The sequence below is a fragment of the Colias eurytheme genome, chromosome 5, assembly GCF_061535395.1.
Source record: "Colias eurytheme isolate Ceu_HAF_F1 chromosome 5, ilColEury1 Martin Lab GWU primary, whole genome shotgun sequence".
NCBI lineage: Eukaryota > Metazoa > Arthropoda > Insecta > Lepidoptera > Pieridae > Colias > Colias eurytheme.
In genome coordinates this window covers 5,741,069-5,762,485 of record NC_142984.1, presented here as the reverse complement: position 1 = coordinate 5,762,485, position 21,417 = coordinate 5,741,069, and the positions used below count along the sequence as shown (strand labels likewise).

At 34.6% G+C, this 21,417-nt stretch overlaps 1 protein-coding gene across 2 annotated transcripts in view; it reads right to left on the bottom strand.

Annotated features, from left to right (window-relative positions):
* Atg16 (Autophagy-related 16) overlaps positions 1 to 21,417 on the bottom strand; it is a 130,511-nt gene that overhangs the window by 7,607 nt on the left and 101,487 nt on the right. For both annotated transcript variants that reach the window (XM_090101932.1, XM_090101933.1), the window contains 5 exons: positions 9,530 to 9,650; positions 8,986 to 9,165; positions 7,655 to 7,739; positions 6,902 to 7,048; positions 32 to 158 (listed from right to left, as the gene is read on the bottom strand). In XM_090101932.1, the coding sequence (XP_089958058.1) occupies positions 65 to 158; positions 6,902 to 7,048; positions 7,655 to 7,739; positions 8,986 to 9,165; positions 9,530 to 9,650 (627 nt within the window). In that variant the 3' untranslated portion in view covers positions 32 to 64. The remainder of the gene's footprint in view (positions 1 to 31; positions 159 to 6,901; positions 7,049 to 7,654; positions 7,740 to 8,985; positions 9,166 to 9,529; positions 9,651 to 21,417) is intronic.

Below are 21,417 nucleotides of genomic sequence, written 5' to 3'. Positions count from 1 at the left end.
AATGGGATATAATTGCGTATGTGATAATTACCTGCGGCGGCGGGCCGGTGGGGTCCCATGCTTGTCACAAGTCGCCCCAAATGACGGCTCGCTTCCCGCGGTCCACGGATGCTAATAGCCCCGACTGCGGGTGCCACGACACAGCCGTCACCGCTGACCTGAACAAAAATAAAAGCTACAGGAAACCATTCGTACAGCTTCATTTATCTTTTTTGAGACGGATCTATCTATTTGTTTAGTTTCTTTTCTCCGATGCGTTGATTAATGATCCGCCGCCGGTTTATTTGGTCTTAGTGTAAGCAGTTGGAAAGTCTATTGATAGGTACATGTTAAATTAGTTCATTGGTTTAATTAACATGTTAGTGTAATTTTTAAGTTCCGTTTTAAATAATCTCATTAAAATTACAGACCTTCTGTTTTTGATTATGAATAAATTATGGTTAAGTTACCATTAGTCAGTGACCAGTATACCTACTCCAAGGTTTCAAAATAAGTGAAATTTTTGTTATTCCGTTAAGTTATGTCAAAGTTATGCCTTAATAGCATTACGTATTCTTGTGAAGGAAAGCAATGGATAAACCAATATAGGAATACATTAAATAATTCTTCAGCTATAACGGTTCCGTATATTGTGTTATTTGCAAAAGGCTCTCCATAAAAGTAGTAATTGGATAAAACAATTGAATATAACTTGAGATATGCCAAAGTAATATCAGCCAGTCCCGTTAATAAAATTGAATAATTGTTGAGTCTCAGAGAGTAAAGTCGTGAGAGACGAACATGTCAGATCGAGAACTCTAGTGAATAGCGAACCTTGAATAGTCAATCCCGATACTGATAAATCTCTCCAAGCATTTGAATCGCGAAGAGGAGGTTAAAATCGACAAATATATGAGCTTTGACATTTCTAACGCCGCTTTAACGCTAAGTAATGGTGCAGAATGAAATATCTGCCAAAGGCGAGCTCACGATTGAAAATGAATGGGGCTTATCACATTTGTAAGTATAAACAGAAATTTTAGCAGAAACGTGAGCGACTTTTACATAATTTCACGCTGAAACTGGTAGCAATAAGTTTGATGTTTGCGATGCACATCTCGCATCGTGCAATAAATGAGATTTTTATGTTGTCATTTTGTACTTATATGGTACTGTATCTTTCGGAGGTTTCGACAAAATCTAAGTTCACAAGGCCATAAAGCGACACCAGACACTGGTACTATATATATTAAAGAACTGGTGCATTTTGTGCTGTCACCGTTACATTTCCCAGAATAGATCATGGACGGTATCAAGTTTTAAACTCGTATATGATATAACAACATCAACACCTCAACAAGTCCGTATAAAAGGAATCATGTCGATAGTATTGATCTTTATCAGCCATAATATCTCATTTTCAAGTCACTAAAAGTTATATGAGTATGCGAATTGTGCTTCATAATTCACAATAGCTTGTGTAGTAAAGTTATTCCGCACTACATAGGAAATTAAAACTAGATAAAAGTACGATACACGTTTATTAAAGACCGATAATTCCAATTATGTTTTAGAAATCATGTGGGAAGAACAATACCTACTATTGTGACTGTTATATTAGTCTCAAGACGATTTTGAATTAGCCAGTACTAGGAAACATAAAATTATATACCAGGCACACTTTGGTAACTTGCGTTAATGATAAGAAATAGTGTGCGAGGTATGCATGTAGAAATTAAAGTGATTAAAATGGAGACATGAAAATCGTACCAATTACAGGAAATAATAATAGTTAGTGCTGATGCTGACTGCTTTATAGCTTTATTACCGTATTTATCCGCGATAAAGGCTAGCATAAACAAGAATTAGAGAGGAGTATGCGCGGTTCGTTTACACATACCGCTTCTGGTTCGTATAACGAGCCTCTTAGCCAATGGCCAATTTGGAAGCAGGAAGGCACATGCCGCGCCAAAATCGGGAACCGGCTATTGTCCTTTGAAATAAATAGGTTGAACGCATGCTCTTAATACCGCTCTGATTTAATTAGAAAATAAATTATCGGCGAAAGTAATATCGATATTTTAGAAAGTACAAAATAAAGGCGACTGGTTTCAACATACACGATTTAAAATTAATGGTATGTGGCCCTTCAATAAACAGTTACTTTAAACGCATTTAATTAAAACGTTTTAATAGATAACAGAATTCCTTTCAATTAGTCGATATATCCGATATACCAATGAGAGAGGTCAAATTATTCACGGCGCATCAACTATACAGATGCTCATTTAATGACTCAATGTTTTGTGCAAGTTCATCAACTCGAAATAGAGTCGTATATTTGGTTGAGGAATTTTAACTAACATTATTCTGCGACTCTGCTTCAATTTTCTTTAAAATATTTCTACATTTCTTGTGAAAAGAAAGATCCCTAGATTAGTTCAACTGATTCATCCGTTCGGTCAGTCGACACATCAGGTGAGTACAAAGGACAGTCGCATTGATTATCTAGCTATGATAAACACAAGTATGGCTATTTTAAACTCTAACTTGGATATCTATAGCACAATGTTGGACGATCAAAACTTTTCAAAGCAACTCAGGTCAGGAACACATTTCTTATTCATCCTCTTTAAAATACGAGTTGTTTTTGAAGTGAAACTTCTTTAGGCGCGTTGAGAGTAAAATTTCAAGGTCGCGTCATGGCAATACCGTCACGTCATGACGTAAGGCGACGATTTTGGTTTCACTTCTGACATGTGTGCTCGGCACACACGCTCTTTTTTTAATTTACGTTCGAATGTTTAATATCAAGCGGGTGACCACAGTGGGAGCAGCCTCGCGAAGCAATTGCTAGGCGAAACAGCTCAGTTAGTTGGACGTGGCTCGGCCGAGGAAAATGACGGCGAGGCTGCTCGCTATGAGGGGACCCGCCTATTCAAATGACTAGCATAATACGTTAGAACTCGCCTTGATTCATAACCGCATTACACGCCTACTATTTTTGCCAACGGGTTGCCCAATACAGAAACAGAACCTCTCGGGGTCAGTTACCTTTATCCCTTGCGGAATTCCCATACATTATTTACAAATTAAATATTTTTTAATTAAAATATCAATAAAGTTATTCAATTACTAGTTATCTATTGATTTTTTATGACCAATAACTTATTTTAATTCGTTATAGGAAAGACCAGACCACCTATTCGACATGAAAATACAGCTTTTTAATTAATGTTCCATTTTACACAGAAAATATTTCCCTTTATATATTCTAGATACCAGTTCATTATGAGTGTTAACTTCGTTGTAAAAGTTTTACACGATCAACATCATAAAATTAAAATCGTAAAGTTTAAGCCGGAAAGCTTTTACTATTATTGCATTTCCTACTTATAATCGTATATAGTTGAGAAAATCTTGATTCAATAATAAAAACACCTGTCTGGAATGTTAATAAAATTGCAGTGATATTAAGCGGTTCCGAAGGTTTATGAAAATGTTCTGTTAATCCTAGAACTGATTAGATTATCACTCCAATTATAAAGATTATAAGTTACAAGTTCGTGTGCGGCACGCGAACCCGCAGTTAAATACAATATTAATTACAAAGACGAGATTCAGCCAATTCTATCTAAGCCTCTTTAATTAAAGTCGTTATTTTTTTTTATTAAATTTGTTATTTTTCTGTGTTCCCTTTATTAAAATTAATTATCGCACGCGATATACGTGGTGTGTAGTTTTATGATTGAATGATTAGATTTATTGTTTGGATTTTATTGAAACAATTCTAATATAAGCATGACTATCGTTAAAACCATATTTTGTAAATTATACGTAAAAATTGATGTGGCCGTAAACAGTGACGTAAGAGTTGATTACATTATGAAAGTCGGATCCCTGCTACAAGTGAACGAGGCCAGATAGGAGCGTTGGTATTTTCTGAAAATCGTTATCGCCGTGGTAAATCAATGTCTTTTGGCCATTATGTTTAATAATTTTCGCCGGGAGCCGCTATCTAAAGTGATAGGGATCAACGATAAATCGTCAGGCTGTACGATAAATCATAATATACACGGCGACAATAAGTAGGCAGGCATGTGTCGCGCATGTTCCTGTTAATTCTGCGGCCGGGCCCCCGCTGCGTGCGGACGGTGCTCGCGAGTCGCGATACCATTCAGGCGTGCGACGGCGCCCGCGCGCTCGTCACCGGGGTGCTCTATTGTGTATATCCGGAAATGTCCTCAATGCAATGTTCTTAAAACAACTATTCCGATTTAGCTAGTACTATTGGGTACTTATACAATGATTACTATTGGAGGATGATTGTGTATGAATTTTTAAAATTTGTTTAATATTTTTTAAGTTCAATTTTTTATCTATATGTCTATAGGGTAATGAACCAGAATATCCATATGATTTTTTGACTTTTACGGGGACGTATTACAAAAATTGTTTCACACAGCAAGCGCTAATGGCTAGGCCATCAATATGCCAGCTCTCATGCCAGGAACGCGACAACATGGGACATAAATGTTTCCCCAGGAACTCGCAAGATTCAAAGCACGTTAAAGAGATTTTATTGCAATAATGTTAATAAGTCTATCTAGATAAGAACACTTGCCCTTATATCTCGTGGCACGTAAAACAGTTTTATTGTGGGTGTGTTGAACCCGTTCGCGGTTTATGAAACGCGAAACAATAGCTAAACCAAAAGGAAAAGCAATCTTTATTGTTCATCTCGCTCTATTTCGATATTGCCGTACTATTTAAATTGATTCCCATCAAGGAATATAAAACTAGCTTCTCGTGCGAACGGTAAATCAATGCTTACCTATAAAACTTTTTGTGCTTCCAAGAGCAATCTAATCGATCATAATTATATTTAATTACAATAGACATTTGAAAAATATTTTTTCTTGGAAATCGTTTTAAATTTATCCATTATCAGTGAGAAACATAACTTGAACTATTACACAAGTTTAAAAGGCAAACTATTTTTAAGAGAATAAGTAATTTTATTATAGTATAGTTATACAATTTTTAACAACAGAAAACTTTTAATCCAATGGCAGCAAATTTGTGTAGAGCAAAATCAGTTAGGTGTCTGATTCATATAAAAATAATCCGTAATCGTTGGATGATAGAACCCCAATGTACATGATAAGCGAATTCCAGAGATGATCATCGACTGTGCTTCAGTAGTGTGTTGTGTGGGAAATAGAAATTTGCAAAGAGACAGCAAAAGCTGACGTCGACCTCACGATTTCAATTGTCCATGCGAAATGTACCAACTAAACGATGTCACGAGCGAAGCAGTTTTAGTGTGAATTGCAAGGTCATAAAAGTGCTTGATGAAATATAATGGCATGTCAAAATGTGATTTAATGGATATGCCGCGACAAAAGATATATTTCACTATTGTTCAGTGACGCTTTCATTTCGTATGAGCCAATTGTACATTTATTTAAAATGTCCTCAGAAAGCAACTCATGCTTATAATTTTCTTTATGCAAGTAACTTTCACAAACACTTCAGTCTTCACACGTCCTCAAATTTATCATTCCTTTTTTAGTTTTCTAATATTTTACAACACGAATCATGTAAATTGTTTTCAAGCCATACAATTTATTTTTATATATGACTTGGGAAATGTTTATGAAAGCTAAAAACAGTAAAAAGTTTCCGCAAAGCCGCAACTATCTCTGGTAGTTATATTTGAAATATTTTCAGAATAAAGTGCATTGTATAAAACCACGACTTATAAACCATTCTTGATCATGAGATAGGTCTCTACTTATAAAAATAAAATATGACGTACATTAATTTAATAAACGTTTTATCTTTGTCACTTTGGAATTATTGCATATTATCAAATAAATAATAAAAGTTCTGATTTGTATGAAGTGAGTATTCGATCTGTAGTTTATAAGTAAGGTTCGTAAAGGCAGTGTTGAAATAGGAAATAAGCTGGATGAAAAACAACAAGAATTCATTATTATTATTTATCTTCAAGTTTAATATTCCCTGATTTTCACAATTATTTCTTATACTTTACTGGATGCCCAATAAACGAATTTATTAACAATATAAACTAATGGAACTAGGTAATGAAAGCTTATTGTAAAGTGGTTTACGCACATTATATATTCTCTTGTGATTTACATTGCATTTAAGGTTCAAACATTAATGTAGAGATTAAAGTACTAGTTAATTGACAGATAAAAGCCTCACATAATTTAGCCCAAGTATTTAGTTTTAGATCATTTGAAACTCGGCTTCTATTATGATAAATGTTAATGTAGTGCGCAAAACGTTTAAATGCCGAAGAGTTATCTTTTAAGCTTTTTAATAGAGATGAAGATAGATGGAAAGATTGAGCTATACCAGGAAGAGGCATAACTAGACAAACATATTTTAATTATAAAGAGGGTTTTTTTAAAGGAATAAGGGAGATAGACAGCAATAAAGAAAGGATTGGACTAAACAGGGAAGAAGAATAACAAAAGCAGGCTATTTATACGGTAGAAGTTATTGGAGATAGATGGTAATAAAATGAAGATATGTGATACCCCATATCTTACAAGGAAAAATTGGGACACACATTCAAAAGACTATAATTAAACAAACGTTATTTTGATAGAAGATAGAAGTAGAGATTCAGCTATACTCACAAAAGGACGCAACAAAATGTTATTTCAGTAATACTAACGAATGATATTTAAAGCACATAAACATTTTATTTATTTATTTATTTATTTATTTTACAAAGGATAGCCAACAATTGTTAACACTAATTATAGACATACAAGGAAAATACAATTTAACATATCAAGTGCAACAATTAATTATAGGCTAACATGCATTTAAAAACGGTTATGATTTATGAATAACTACACAACATTATTTCAGCAATACTCACGAGTGATCCTTAAGCACGGCTTCCAACTTCCCCGAGTGCGTGTTCCACACGTACGCGGCGCCGTCCGCCGCGCCCACCGCCAACAGCCGCCCGCCCGGCCCGAACGCCGCGCGCGACCAGTCGCAGCCCACCTTGAACGAGTCGTGACTGCGAACCGTACACAATATCTTCTATACTAATATTATAAAGCCGATGTCCGATTTGAAAAATTCTTTCGGTGTTAGATAGCCCATTTATCAAGGAAGGCTAAAGGCTATATATAATCACGCTAAGACCAACAGGAGCAGAGCAATGCGGGTGAAACCGCGGGACACAGCTTCTCAGCGACTCATACAAATTTACGACTCAAAAACTATTTATATTCGAGGGTTAAATTTAATACAGACATGTACAATTGAAACTTAAGGAAAAGGTTATTTTGGTAGTATCTTATTACTTTCTATGAGCTAGCTACACTCTTTAACATTATTGGACAAATTAATTTTCTCGTCTTCCTTATAATTTTTCTGTACACTATGAACAAGTAGGGGAATATTTAAAGCATGATACCCTAATGTTTGCTCATAATATTGTTTAATTTACAGAGCTTTTTCCTCTCACCAAGTTAAAGTATGCATCCTGTTTGTTTCAAGATAATGAGTCACGAATTGTACGCGGAATCGCCACCTATCCTCGGGGTACCCGTCTGACTACTTTTTTAAATTTATAATTACTGTTCCATGAAATAAATGAAAATTATTCAAATCATCTTACCTGAAAGATCGTACAATAGTGTTCATTCGTAAGTCTATAAGTTGTATGGTATCGTCTCGGACACACGCCAACAAATAATTACTATCTGGAAAAAAGTAAACATATCCTGTTTATAGCTAAGAATAACATCATTTATCAATAAAAGGTTTCAAAGGTCGAATTCTAATAAAGTATTAAATCTGTAACATAACTTTTCAATTAAGAATAACTTTTAAACGCATACAAAGAAATGTAATGTGGATTGCATGTCTTTTCAATGTAGCAGGAAATGAATGTATCTAAATTTAAAAAGACTTATAAAACTTTGCCGTTTGACCCGTTATACGATACGAGGATATTTCAAAATGTCACCCAACCATGAGATGTGTCATGTTTGTAACGAATGCTTACAATAAAAAAGCGTTAAAATATTTACGATTGAAATGCAAAAACGACTGTTAAATTATACACGAAAGCAAACATCCCATTCTGACGATTTATCTTGTGTACCGCGATCGTGGTGTATTATTAGATACTTTATTGCTTTTCTATGTTCACGAGAGGATTAACCTCTGCGATTCCAAAACCTTTAAGGTAAAAAGCAGTTGAGACCGCTAGATTATGCCAGGATTATTATTAAATTAAATGAGACTTTAGAAGATGATAAGATCTCGCTAGCATTAATCATATTATTAGTCGACGTTGGACAATCAATTGGTGTTTCCTTTTGAAATATTACCGTAAAAGTGGCACGAGATGATTTCTAGCTAACCTTTGTTTCGTTCGACGGAAAAGTTTGTTTATTATCTCGTATATACAGAGTGAGATTATTTGGGTCGCCGCGATATCCGATGTTATTACAAGAGCACATCAACGCGTAACAGATGATTGATACTTTTGATGGATCTGGATCGAGCGTGACGTCTAACTGTGAACGGTCTCCCTATTTATTAGCCGATCGCTCGAGCGAGGTCGTCGGCGACGAATTCGACGTGATTCAATCAGTTTCCGAAACAGTGACGTCCAGACACTCCGAATTGAAGGTATCAATCTCGGCGTTTCGTGCACGGTCCGAACCGTTACCAACAAAAAGGGGTTTGATCGAGACACACGTAACGGAAATGGGCATCGCTTACCCGTCACGTTGTTGTACTGACACGAATTCCAATACTAATATGCTGAGCATTTAATTACACTCCAATATTACATTACACCTCACATCTATAGAAATTAACGAGTGTGTTTTAAAAGAGCTTGAATAGAACCGTTTAAAAAATATATTAAGTTTCGATCGTGAGAAGTGAATTGAAGTTTCATTATCTCGGAGATCAATAACAGTGATGCAAACGTACCTCTGCTAAGGTCCAGCGACGTAACCTTGCCCTGAAGCATGATGTGATTGGCCGACATTTCTGTTCGTATATCCCAAAATCGTATCCGCTTATCAAAATGCCCTGATATGATTGTCGAGCCCGCACCATCTGACGTCACGAGGTCATTGCAAGATGACCCCGCGAATTTTGTTTCTGTACCTGCGAAAGGGGAAAAAAAGATGCATTAAAAACTAATTTTTATACGATATATATTGTTTAAGAAATTGAGCTTTTTTTTCGAATTAATGCATTTGTGTGCTTTGCAATGCCTACGTTATTTAAGTCTATAAAATTACTATTCACGTAAATCTGTCTTTTTTAGGTAAGTATTTTGCATCGTTAAATTGACAATGTAAGAAAGCATTCAAACTAAATAAGTGCTCTCAACAAACTTAAAATTAGTTTAAATTTCTTCAACACCTTCATTGTAAGAAACAGAGTACCAGAAGTGTATCAAACGAATCATTAAGAATTGATTGCGCATTAGAAAATAATTGTTATCCATAAAACAGAGTGCTCTTACACATTCTACTCCTGAGATCCCATATTTTAAGTGTTCTATCGTGGCTGCCCGTGATCACTTTAGTGGGCTCTCCGAGGAATTTAGCAGCCATTACTTTACCACTGTGCCCGGTGAGTGTGTGCTGCAACAAGGAAGTTTAGCGCTGGTAAATAAACGTTTAAAGGTTTCACATTCACATCCCTGGCTCTATGGTTCCCTCGTGAAAGCTTTGGTTCCACACACAATACGTCACAATTAACCCGCAGAGAAATATTTGCTCTTAACGGGAAACATTTATCGACACTTAGCTGCCTGCATCGTATGCGACAAATAGTTGGAATATATTTTTTGTCGAGCATTGTTATTGATATCCACATTAAGAAAATAATAAAATTCTATGCTTCTATTATATAACCACGATAGCAAAAAGTGAATTTCTGGAAAATAAAATCGTGAAGATCATAAATTAATATAAGAACAATATGTAATTTTTCCCGCTATATAGTAACTATTGTTCCAATTTTATAATGACTATTAAATGATAAGTAAAAAGTATCAAAAATATATTTTTTCAAAGCCAGAACATTTAATTAATGAATTTAAAATAATCTGCATAGAGAAACATTTCCGTTGTAGGTAAATGATTAAGTGATTAACAACGAACCGAAACATCAGATAAGGAAGATGTTGACCCAGTATTTTATTTTTATCGTAAGAACTCCATTCCCATTATTTACACATTCTTTTAAAATTGTAGCCATCTTATCATAATTTTCATCTCTATATAATTTTATAAATATACCGGTGGCAAAATTAAACAGGAAAGTAAGTACTTTTAATTCTTGATAAATCTATAGTATATTGTGAGTTAAATGGTAATAATTTTATTTCGGAAACATTGATATAAAAAACATACTTGTAAACTTATAGGGAAAAAACATATTCTTGAATAAAGGAAATAAACTTATTATTCAGAATACGGTACTAATTTTCAGATTAGTATAACAGATAATAAAGAGCAATAGGAACCGCCATTAGCCATTAGCACGGGTGCAGTGTGCCGCGCATGCATTGCGACCAATGATTATTATTGTCCAATGTTTACGGCTTCGTGATCCCACAACTGGCCCCGGCCCGTGCTATACTGACGTCTCACGAACAGATTTGCTGCAAGCTTATTTACATAGAAAAAGCTCATTAATTATCCAGTTAATGCGCAATAATAATCCCTTCAGCTCACCCATAAACATTCTCGTCGAATGATTTTACGGTTTGTTTGCAAAACCAGCAATAATATTGGATTTTTATGAGAGGAAAACGAAACGTTCAGGTTTTAATTGAACAATAGTAAGTAGAGTAGTCTAGAAACGTCACCATAAGTTTTAGTCCCAGCGGTCTCCGAACGTCTGACCCCCACTCGTTCTTAATTACAGACAAAACACTCCGTTATCGTCTGAACGTGTCGACAAGGCTCATTCCATTTATGTACAAAGAACAGTAACATAAACAAAGGCAAGCGATCGAAGACCGAACTGCAAACATCGATCTGCACTCGGATGCTAAGCGTAATGTTTGCATAAGTTCGGTATTTTGTTCAACTATTAACCTCGATAGCAATCTTCGTGTCCGCAAATAGAACGGGCGAGTCGAACGCATTATCTTTTTCAATATTAGAAATCATCTATCCCTTATTTAGCAATGTATTATGTCGTATTCTTGGAACGGCGGCTGTGCACAATCCTTTTTTGATTTAATTGATATTACATCGCCATAGAAGTTGTAACTGTTCATTTTTTCTTATACCGCTACATAATTAAAGGGACATTAATAATCAACTTAGGTAAAATAAAAACATGTTTCGTGGAAACTCGAATGATGACAATTTTAAATGGCTTGTTAAATTGTAAAGGATAACAGGTATGCCCGGCTTGTATTGTGTAAGATCAATAAGCCTCAATTATCTTATATCATTATCTTATTAAAGAGTAATGTATGACGTGTGTTTATTTATAGAACGCATAGAACGATATGTTTAGCTAAGTATTGTATAGACATGTGATCCCAATGTCGCGTGAGACGCAGCTAATAACCCCACCCGAATCTATGCTGCGGAATATGTTTCGCCAGAGGGGGATTAATTAAAGGCATTCGCACCGCCATTAGCCAACCAGCTCCGTTTCAGCGAGAGGCCAACGGGACCTTATCGTTCGCTTTTAAAATTTATAGTATAACGGCTAATTAAGAGTAACTACATTTGGTTTGTACATCGCATCACGAGTTTCAGCAGTCTTATAAACTTTCAGCTTAATGCGCCTGTTCAATCAGGACAAGTTCATCAAGATTTATGCGTTACTATAGGTCGCCAATTAAATGTTACAATACTCGAATTATATCAATGTCACTAAGCAACATGGTTTATCGCTTAAATGTTCTATTAATTGCAATAATTGGAAGATTTAAAAGGAAACAGCGCAAAATGTATAAGTTTTTAATTACGTATCATACACATTACATATCTCTAAATGGATTTAATATATTTTATGTATCGACACTAACAAGGTCTTCTTAATGCTATTCTATATATAAAAGAAAAGTAAAAAGAAACCATTCAATTACATGTCTGTTAATTTGTTTTCAATGATGGAGAAGAGAAATCGTATTTATGAGCAAAGATAAGGTGTTAAACTGTAGACACTTATATTCTTAATGGAGATGCAGGAATCGGATCCAGTTATTAAAATCAAATTACCGCAGTCATTTATAAGGTCTTAATATAAGAACTCGCCTCCCTTAATTACTATTTATGATATGCGCATATTCTATAGAGAATGAAAGGGATTACTTGCTAAGCCTACAGCTAAGTTAGAGTCCCTTTCATACCAACCGCAGGACACAATGCATCGAACAAATATAATACGCGCAATCAAAGAAACTTGTAATTGTAAAGTATGTAACAGTTATTTTTAATACGATCATAAAGCATAGATCTAATTGTAATATTTTCATGAAATAAATATTACATTATCAAGTCTGAAATTGTAGATGATTGCGATTCTTCGCTAGAATGTTGCAAAATACTGTAATAAGTATCTTTATCCGATGAAGTGTAATTGAATAAATGAACACGATTTGTCCTAATGAATGTCTTTACATGAGAGTCGAGATTAACTCTATGAGCACAACTGCTCGAGGGTCTCGGAGCGCATATCAGAAATTCGCTACACTTATCTCGCCACTATGGATTTGAATATCTGAGTGGTTGTTTAGAATATATAAATATCCTACGTGCTTCCAGCGAAATAACTCATTCCTTATAAATCGGGCGATTTGAATTGCACTCGCTCATTAGCGATTCCAGCTGTGCGGCGTTGACCAGAACTACACAACTTATTACTTTGCCTCCACAATTAAAGGCATTCGAAATGTTTAAACATATTGTAAGTGTGGTCGATTTCACGAGATCGACCAAAAATGGTAGGCTCATTCTATTGTCTCATCACAAATGTTTCCACGACATTTGTAGAGGTTAATATCTGAGATTTAGGTAATTTGTGCCATGCCCAAAACAGGGTCAGAGACATAAACGGTTGAATAAAACATTACGTAGAGTGGCCTATTTGGCCTTAATTTGAATTTTTATTGATATTTAGTCGAAAATTTGATCAAGGAATATAAAGCGTATCTGCATCAGATAAAAAAATATAAACGATATCGTTATTTTGAATAGTGAAAGTGCATGTTAATTTGAAAAATTTGCAAAGTCATATGCATTGGGTACGAATTTGACTAAGGCTAATGGAGAGAAAGGTAGACAACCTTATGAAACGAACTGTTTCCTTTTATATTGCCATTCATCCTTAGTACTGCCGTGTTCTTATCACTCGTAACAGGTTTCTATCATATGCGATTATATTGAGTGCTATCTCACTTCCGCTACTAATTAACTCTTAATTGAGATACGTCGATAAATGTAACGCAAAAAAGTGTTAACGGTATGTTAAAAGGCTGTTGAAAATGAAAACAAAGCCTACACCATGTCATAACTTAATTAGAATAACAGCTATAGTTCACGTGGCAATATAAAAACAAATTGGACTTTTTGATGAGGCCGCTCATAATCTTGTCCTTTTTAACCCTAAATAAAATTTTTCACTTGGTGTTATTGTACGACTTTTCCATCTCACCAATTAATATAGAAATTGTAATATTTTTCACATATTTGCGAATATTTACAATAAGATAATAAAGTGTCGTTTCTTGCATTTATAATTTTTTTACTTCCATACAATATAACGACAGTGATTAAATCAAAATTTATAAAAAAAAATTTGCATTACTCCACTTGTGCATAAGGTATACGAAATATTTATTTACAGTTTTTATACAGTTACATTAATGTTGCTTAAATTAAGGCTGATCTGTAATGGTTTCATTAACAGGTTGTCCTGTTTTGGATTTTAATTTAATTTAATTTTAATTTTATTTTACTGGAAATGTATATAAAGCTATAAACAAAAACTTCATTATATTATATCATTGCAATCATCATGGTATCATTTGGTGCAAGCGTTGATACTTGAAGGCCGTCTACAGTTATTTCAAAATGTGATAAGATGCCCGGAGACACGAGTAATTGTGCACTGATGTATCAAGGAAGTGCATCCGACATAGGAAATGAGATATAATTATTAGTTTAATATTAATGTTCGTTTATAAACCGTTTTGGGAACGTTTAGAAATATGTAAAGCTTGCTACGTCTTATAAAACAACTATTATACGTGGATGATTCTATATTATTTTCCAAAAGTATGAAAACTCTATTCAAATGACAGTCAAATATTATATTTATAAAGAAACAATACCATAAGAAACACCATAGTGAACTTTTCCTTTATTTAAACTTCATTTTATATCTTACTAGGTCATTTACCCACTGGTAAAATAGTAACTCTGAACTAAACAAATTTGCAGCTTATCTTAGAATTGGCCAATTAAACGGATGTTAATTTGCTCATGGAACCAGCGAGATGCATGATTTTAAACGATAAAGAAGAAAATTTGAGGTCGTTGCGCGCCGTGAGAATATCCTTTATATTATTCGCATTATCTCTGGACGTGGTTTTATTTTCTTTATAGTCTACAGTACAATTTGATGAATCATTTTATATCTACACTATGTTCCCATTAACGCCTTGCGATGTTTGCTTAGTAAAACGCGTCCGGTCTTTGCTCTATTTTATTACGCATTGTCTCTGTAAAATAACAAAAAGGAAACTGCCAACAAGACTAAGCGCCAAAAGAACATTTTTCATATAAGGTTATTGACCAATTGCCTCGGCGTCGATGCAATCATCAACGCCGAGGCAATTAAGCTAAATTGTGTAGCGCCGAATTAATTTATATTTAATAATAGAGTTTAACAATAATTTAGAATCCCGTTCAAGAATTTATTAGGAATATTGTACATCTGACCCACAGAAGTGAACTCGGAATATCGCAACCAGTTTGATAAAACAACACGGTGCGTTCGTAATTATCAACGAAGGTAATATGTTTGTGTTGTCATCCATTTGTTTGCTGGGTCAAGAATCATAAGTTGCGCTTGTCATGCGTACGGTTAAAGGATTAAGCTCTTTGCATACCGTGTGCGCTGTGCGGTCTTCGGTCCGTGACCCTCTGTGCACTCCATGTTAATATTGCTGTGTCTCAAGCGCACATGCCCACTACGGCCAGAATTAACTGACATTGCCATATTAATGTCGCAGATAACTATTATATACTAGCCTTTTAAAATAATCCGTACTATATACAGTTACTGCTCGCGTTAAGATTTGCGCAAATCGCACTCAAAATCAAATAAAATGAACTGTGCTAATATTGCATTTATCATATCGAATTATCTTTACTGCTACTGAAATAGTAATGTTTGAAACGGTATTGATAATTCTAGTTATAGCTTTTGAAGACGGTAATTTAAAACGTATAGAAAGCTGAAATATGCATGTCCGCAACGATACAACCTTGCTGTCTGACAAACAAATACAGACAGAGTTGAATAGTTTACTTGTTATTTGAGTACAACTATAAAATTTCTCCTTTGTTTTATTGTACGTTCTTACAATTTAGAGAAAGTCTGTAGGGTTGACTTAAATGTTTTAGACCTTTATCATTTTGAATGTATCATTTACATGTCTCATTTGCCCGTGAGAAAGTTGCAAATGTAGGTACTCGAAATAACTAGCTTTGATATTTTTTACAATTTAATTCGAGAAACAACTCTTCTCATATTTTTCATAAATCTTTATATTGAACCAATGGAGATGATTAATTGATGTGACACGTGAGCGTCTGTTTTAGTCATTATTTTTCACTAAACTCAAATTAAATTGTATCTTTGTATCATTGTGTATCAATTGACACTTTTTCACTCGAAAAGAAAAAAGAGAAAAAGACTTACTAATTAAAGATTTAACGATCGCATGTGCACAAAATGATCGATGCTAACTGAGATTGAAAACAATGGTACGGGAATGAAGCGACGACGGAAAAACGCACCAGTTTTATCCCAGTTTCTCTAGAATTTCTCACATTTAATTTGTTAATTAATCGCGTGATAGTGTCGCCCCTTACACACGGAATAAATCTTCTATTTATGTTAATGGACTCGTTTGCAAAGTATTCGTGATCGTGACCCGTATATTCACTTGCACGCATACATAATAACGCATTAGTTAACACCGTCTGTAACAGTTCGTTGTTTTCATTAATATTTTTCTCGCCTCCTTCTTATAACATAATTAGCGAGAGTGGACAATTACGTGTGAATAACAGCAATTAATATGCGGTAACCGACGCGTTTTGTAAGAGGTTTAACATAAATTACTCCACCGTAGACGAATAAATTACATTTTATAGTAACGTTCGTGTAAATACAAAACAGTTACAGTTACAGACGTGAGATGTTTGTGGAGTGGGATGCGTTTTAACATTTATTGGACACTCAGAAGCGACTGAAGCGGTAGATATCTATACCCGTCATTAACCCATTTCATTTTATTACACCTAATTTTATAATATCAGATTTAATAACTTTATTATAACGGAAAGTTATCAAACAGACTAATTGCGTATAAAGTAATTTTGTTTCATGTTTACGATCCTCGACTTTAAATGAAGGAATAAATTTTATTTAACACAAAAGTACATTTTAAGTAGCAGTTTCCGCGGTAAAGTAATATGTTTATTTTATAATTCAAGTGATAAGATAAAATGCAAGCACCCACAGGTTGAAGTAATAAATGTATATCAGAACCTAAATTATTCAGATGTAAACGTTTAATAAATCGGGCTTTAATTAGATTTCACCCATTAATTATAAGACGAGAGAGTTGTTTTGAGTGGCGCCCTGTTCAAGTTATAATATACAGGGTTACTTGTAAAACACCAGCAACCTCGCAGGACAAGATAGCTAACATCATAAGTAACAACATTTGTTCTACGACTTTTGGCATAACGCAATAAATTATTTTTAAATGATTTTTTAAACTTTTATTGTACTCTCCTAACATTTGTAAGTCTATGTTCTATTCATTATCGGATGGACGACGCGACGCCCCCTTCCCCCTCTCGTTCGCTTCTTGCTTACTTAATTGATGGGAGGCATAGAGTTTATAATATTCAAACGGAAAATTAAATTAATATTTATTTTTGTATGAAAATAACATCTAACAAATTATCAAAAGTCGTAGAACAAATGTTGTTACTTATGATGTTAGCTAACTTGTCCTGCGAGGTTGCCGGTGTTTTACAAGTAACCCTGTATATTTTAATGAAATGAATAATGATTGAACGAACATGTTTACCGTTGAATGCAACGTAATGTACGGTTAGTCAATTAACGAAATGCGTCGTGTAGCAAACTCAGACTTTACATATGCGCCGTGCTTTATCTTTATCGCTCTTTCCGCATAGAACTGCGGTTTATATGGACTGCCACCGCAAAATAATTACTGAAAACAACTCTCTACTCAGAAGCACAATCTCCACTATTTACTTGTATAGATGCGACAATAAGACAGTTAGTTATATATGGTTTATTGGATACAAAACAATGCAATCTTGACTACAATTATTTGCAAGAATAAAAAGGCACTCATATCGTAAGTATTTTACACTGCAATACAATCTCGTAATTTCAATTTATTTAGTATAGAATGGAATCTACTTCACGATAAATTAAACTATATCTAATTGACCAAAGTGAAATAAATCGAAGTCGTGAAAATCGTGGTTATGTTAATTGGACTTTGCATTTAAACATAGATGTAAAATGCTACTAAAATAGTAGGAATCGTAGCAGAATAAGTGGCAAGGCAAACGTTCCCGTAGGTCATTTTACTCAAATATCGTAGAATCTCACTCACGAAGTAAACAAATTTGATGGTAGAAAATTTTCATATACGTAAAAAGTTATACAAAAAATTTACTTTGCAGCACTTGACTTATTACGCGTACGATTTGAAACTAAAAAATTGAAACGTCCAGCAGAAACTAGAACAAAAACACCGTTGTTGTCCAAAATGCATAATCCCCATTATCAGATTAGAGATACAAAACATCGTACTGTCGAAATACGTGTGAAACTTGTACCCATTAAAAAGACGTCTAACAACTCGTCATAAAAAATACATAAAACCATTTCAATTACACGTGTTTAGATTTAAAACAGTTCTTTCAATTACTGCAAGCAAACGTAACACGTGAAATTAAAGCCTACGTACGAATGGCTAAGAACGTAATACATTTCGCACGCTCGTTGGAAATTGTTCGAGCAAGAATAAAAGAATGCGGTAAAAACAAAATTGGGCGGTCAAGAATCGATGTGACCGTGTTACAGATGCTAGTAATGCTTTTGTGGCGTGCCGACACCATCTCTAATGTGCTTATAATGGCGATATCAGGCTATGCTAAGTAAATTGATAGAGCGGCTCAGTAAAGTTTGCTGTATTAGTCGCGCTAATATATTTGATTACTATAAATAATGTCTTTATTTCTTTTGCCATCTTTTACATCTAAATTATAGTTTTTCATGCATGCAAGTGTGTAAAGGAAAAAGTCCATGTTCTGAGTATCTTGGGTCTAAATTTATTGAAGGCCAGCAATTATGAGTTCATCAAGCATTACAATTTACAAACGTTGCAATTGTATTTATGGCACATATAAGTACGTTTAAACGGAACCCACACGTGGATTTATAAGAGCAAATAAAAAGCTATTCCATAATTCAATAGTCTTTTACGAGCCGTTGCAATACACGAAGATTGTGAATTCCTTGCTCCAACAAATAGCATACGGCGGAGCATCGAATAAAATAAACAAGTACCTATTGCAACAATCAGGAAATGCTTTTTCTTTCGAATGGACGTACATAAAAATATTGTTAACAACGTTCCCGTTCATAGCAACTATTTAAGTCACCATTGTAAACGGCCTACAACAATAAACAATACCTGAAATGCTTTCTATTTTTAGCAACGCTAGTAAAAGTAACTTTTATGCATTATCATTATCACAATTATCCGCAGTAATCGGTGAAGATCAATGGTTCTGCGCAGACAGAAAAACGATAACCTTCGATTGTTTGCTAAAGTTTGTTCAGTCGATTTTTTAATGGGCCATTCACTAAATTATACGTTTTCAACATGAGAAAGTTCGAGTGGGATTCAAATTCGTGCTAAATTGTCTCTTTAAGTGAAAGTAGTGAACTTTTTCGGCGTTCAAAAGGAGCGTGTCGAGAAACGGGAAGTGCCTGTTTATTTACTGTGGGAGTGAATAAAGCTGTAATGCGGTCGGCATACAAAATCTAAAGCGGTGTGCAGATTGAGAGCTATCACAGCCTGGGTGCTGTCAGTCTTGTTGTGCTAGCGCAAATATCGTTAAATCAGTAATGGTCCCGGGCGTATTCTTGGAGGCATGACCATTACATTTAGAAGTGGGTGCGAAATGTTCCGCAAGTGGTTTTGGTTACAGTGTAGGTAAAGTGTAACGAACAAAGGATCATTTGCTGCGCTGTTTCCACAACGGACTTAGTCAATTTCAAAAGCAACCATAAAATTACCTAAATTGCTCTTTTAGTTAAAATCTCTACATGCATTCCTCAATCCTCTGCTTTATTTATTTTTCAAAGGAGAATTCAGATTTTAAATTAAATTGTTTATGTTTATTCTAAAAATTTAAAAAATAAGGTAATTCCGTCGACTTAATTATAATATAATTCGAGTACAAGTAGCCACATCTTTGCATCTCACGTATCATTTACTACTCGTTTTTATTTATACCACCAACTTTTACATATTAAATTTGCATACGAAAAAGCGTAGCACTTAAATTAAGATAAATGTGTCAATGAAACTGCAACTTGAATGCAGAGTATTCGTTTCTAGGGCAGTTCGAGTAAACGAGGTCTTAAAAAATTTGATGTGTGATAAGCCCGATACGTCAGGTGGTTGATGTGTGTTCAGATATGAATCGTTAACGCTATCTCGATCGAAGCTTAACTGGAACAACATGCAAATTAACTCTGGTTGCTGTGAGCGAATTTATGTTAAAAATGCATTTTCCCAGCATTACCACCATTTCACTAAAATTACGGTTAATAATCATGTTCGTAAAATGTATATTGTTATTTATTTTTACCCACATATTTTCATAAAATAAATTCTTGCCAGCAATTTACATGTGCTTACCGTCTGGTAGTAATGATAATAATGTGACATTTAATTATATAATGAAGAGATGTACGGTCAAATAAAGATTTTAACGTATCACGATGATAAATTAGTAACGCGAAAAAACTGTACATAAACGCTACAAGATCAGTGAATATTTAGAGCTCAATAACAGCAATCATCTTCCATTACGACTACAATTATGAATATTATAAGTTTGGTTTCAAAGTGATAAATGTGTTGTTGCACGAATGTTGTTTTTGTGCGTCTACATGTAATTGATAGAGGCGTTTTCTTGTTTAGAAATAGAATGTTTCGGAGTTGGCGAGCGCGGAAGGTATTGCGCAAGTCGGTATCAGCGTGGGGCCATCTGCCTCCGTACATCAAATTACCGGTGCAGAACCGGGAACCATGGCACGGCATCAGCGGCGCGATCACATGCCAAATTTCGCACCCGTACCTACGAGCACTCAACGTGTGCACAGCGTAAATGTTTGCTTGGGTACGTTCAACTGGCGACGTGACCTATGCTGATTCATAGACACACCCGTTGCTTGTGACAAATAAAGATTTAAGTAATTTAACTTGACGGAGTTGTTAATAGAAATATATTGTTTATTGGCTTTACAGTTAGTAAAGTTTGTTCATAGTAAATATAATTATTAAGCAGGTGAAATATTTCATCACAATCAACACTAGCATTTATTCTTTAAATTTAATCAAAATTTATATATGTACATCATCTTCACAGTTTAACGTTATTCTATTTCGATACACAGTCAATATTTTCATAACAGTATTGATAAGATGACATACTTACTTGTTTTTTGTATTTACTGTAGGTACATGATTTGATCTAAAGAACAAAGTATTAATTCTAGCAGCAGCATTCACACTAGTAATAGTAATGTCACGTATCAACAAGTTGCATGCGTATCTTGGAATACACGAGAAAAAAGGAAATATCCTCTTGTTTCTACTGTTGTAAAAAAGACGCAAAGTATCCAATATATTTAGTTTTAGTACGCTCAAGTATACAAGAAAAGCTATAAAGCCGCAGTGACACCACCCTAACATGGTATAGATAAACATAAATCTGTGCAAACTGTACCCTTTGACGATACAATCGTGGGAAGAGCTACGTTCAACAGCAATATAATTGTTAGACGTCGTACACACGG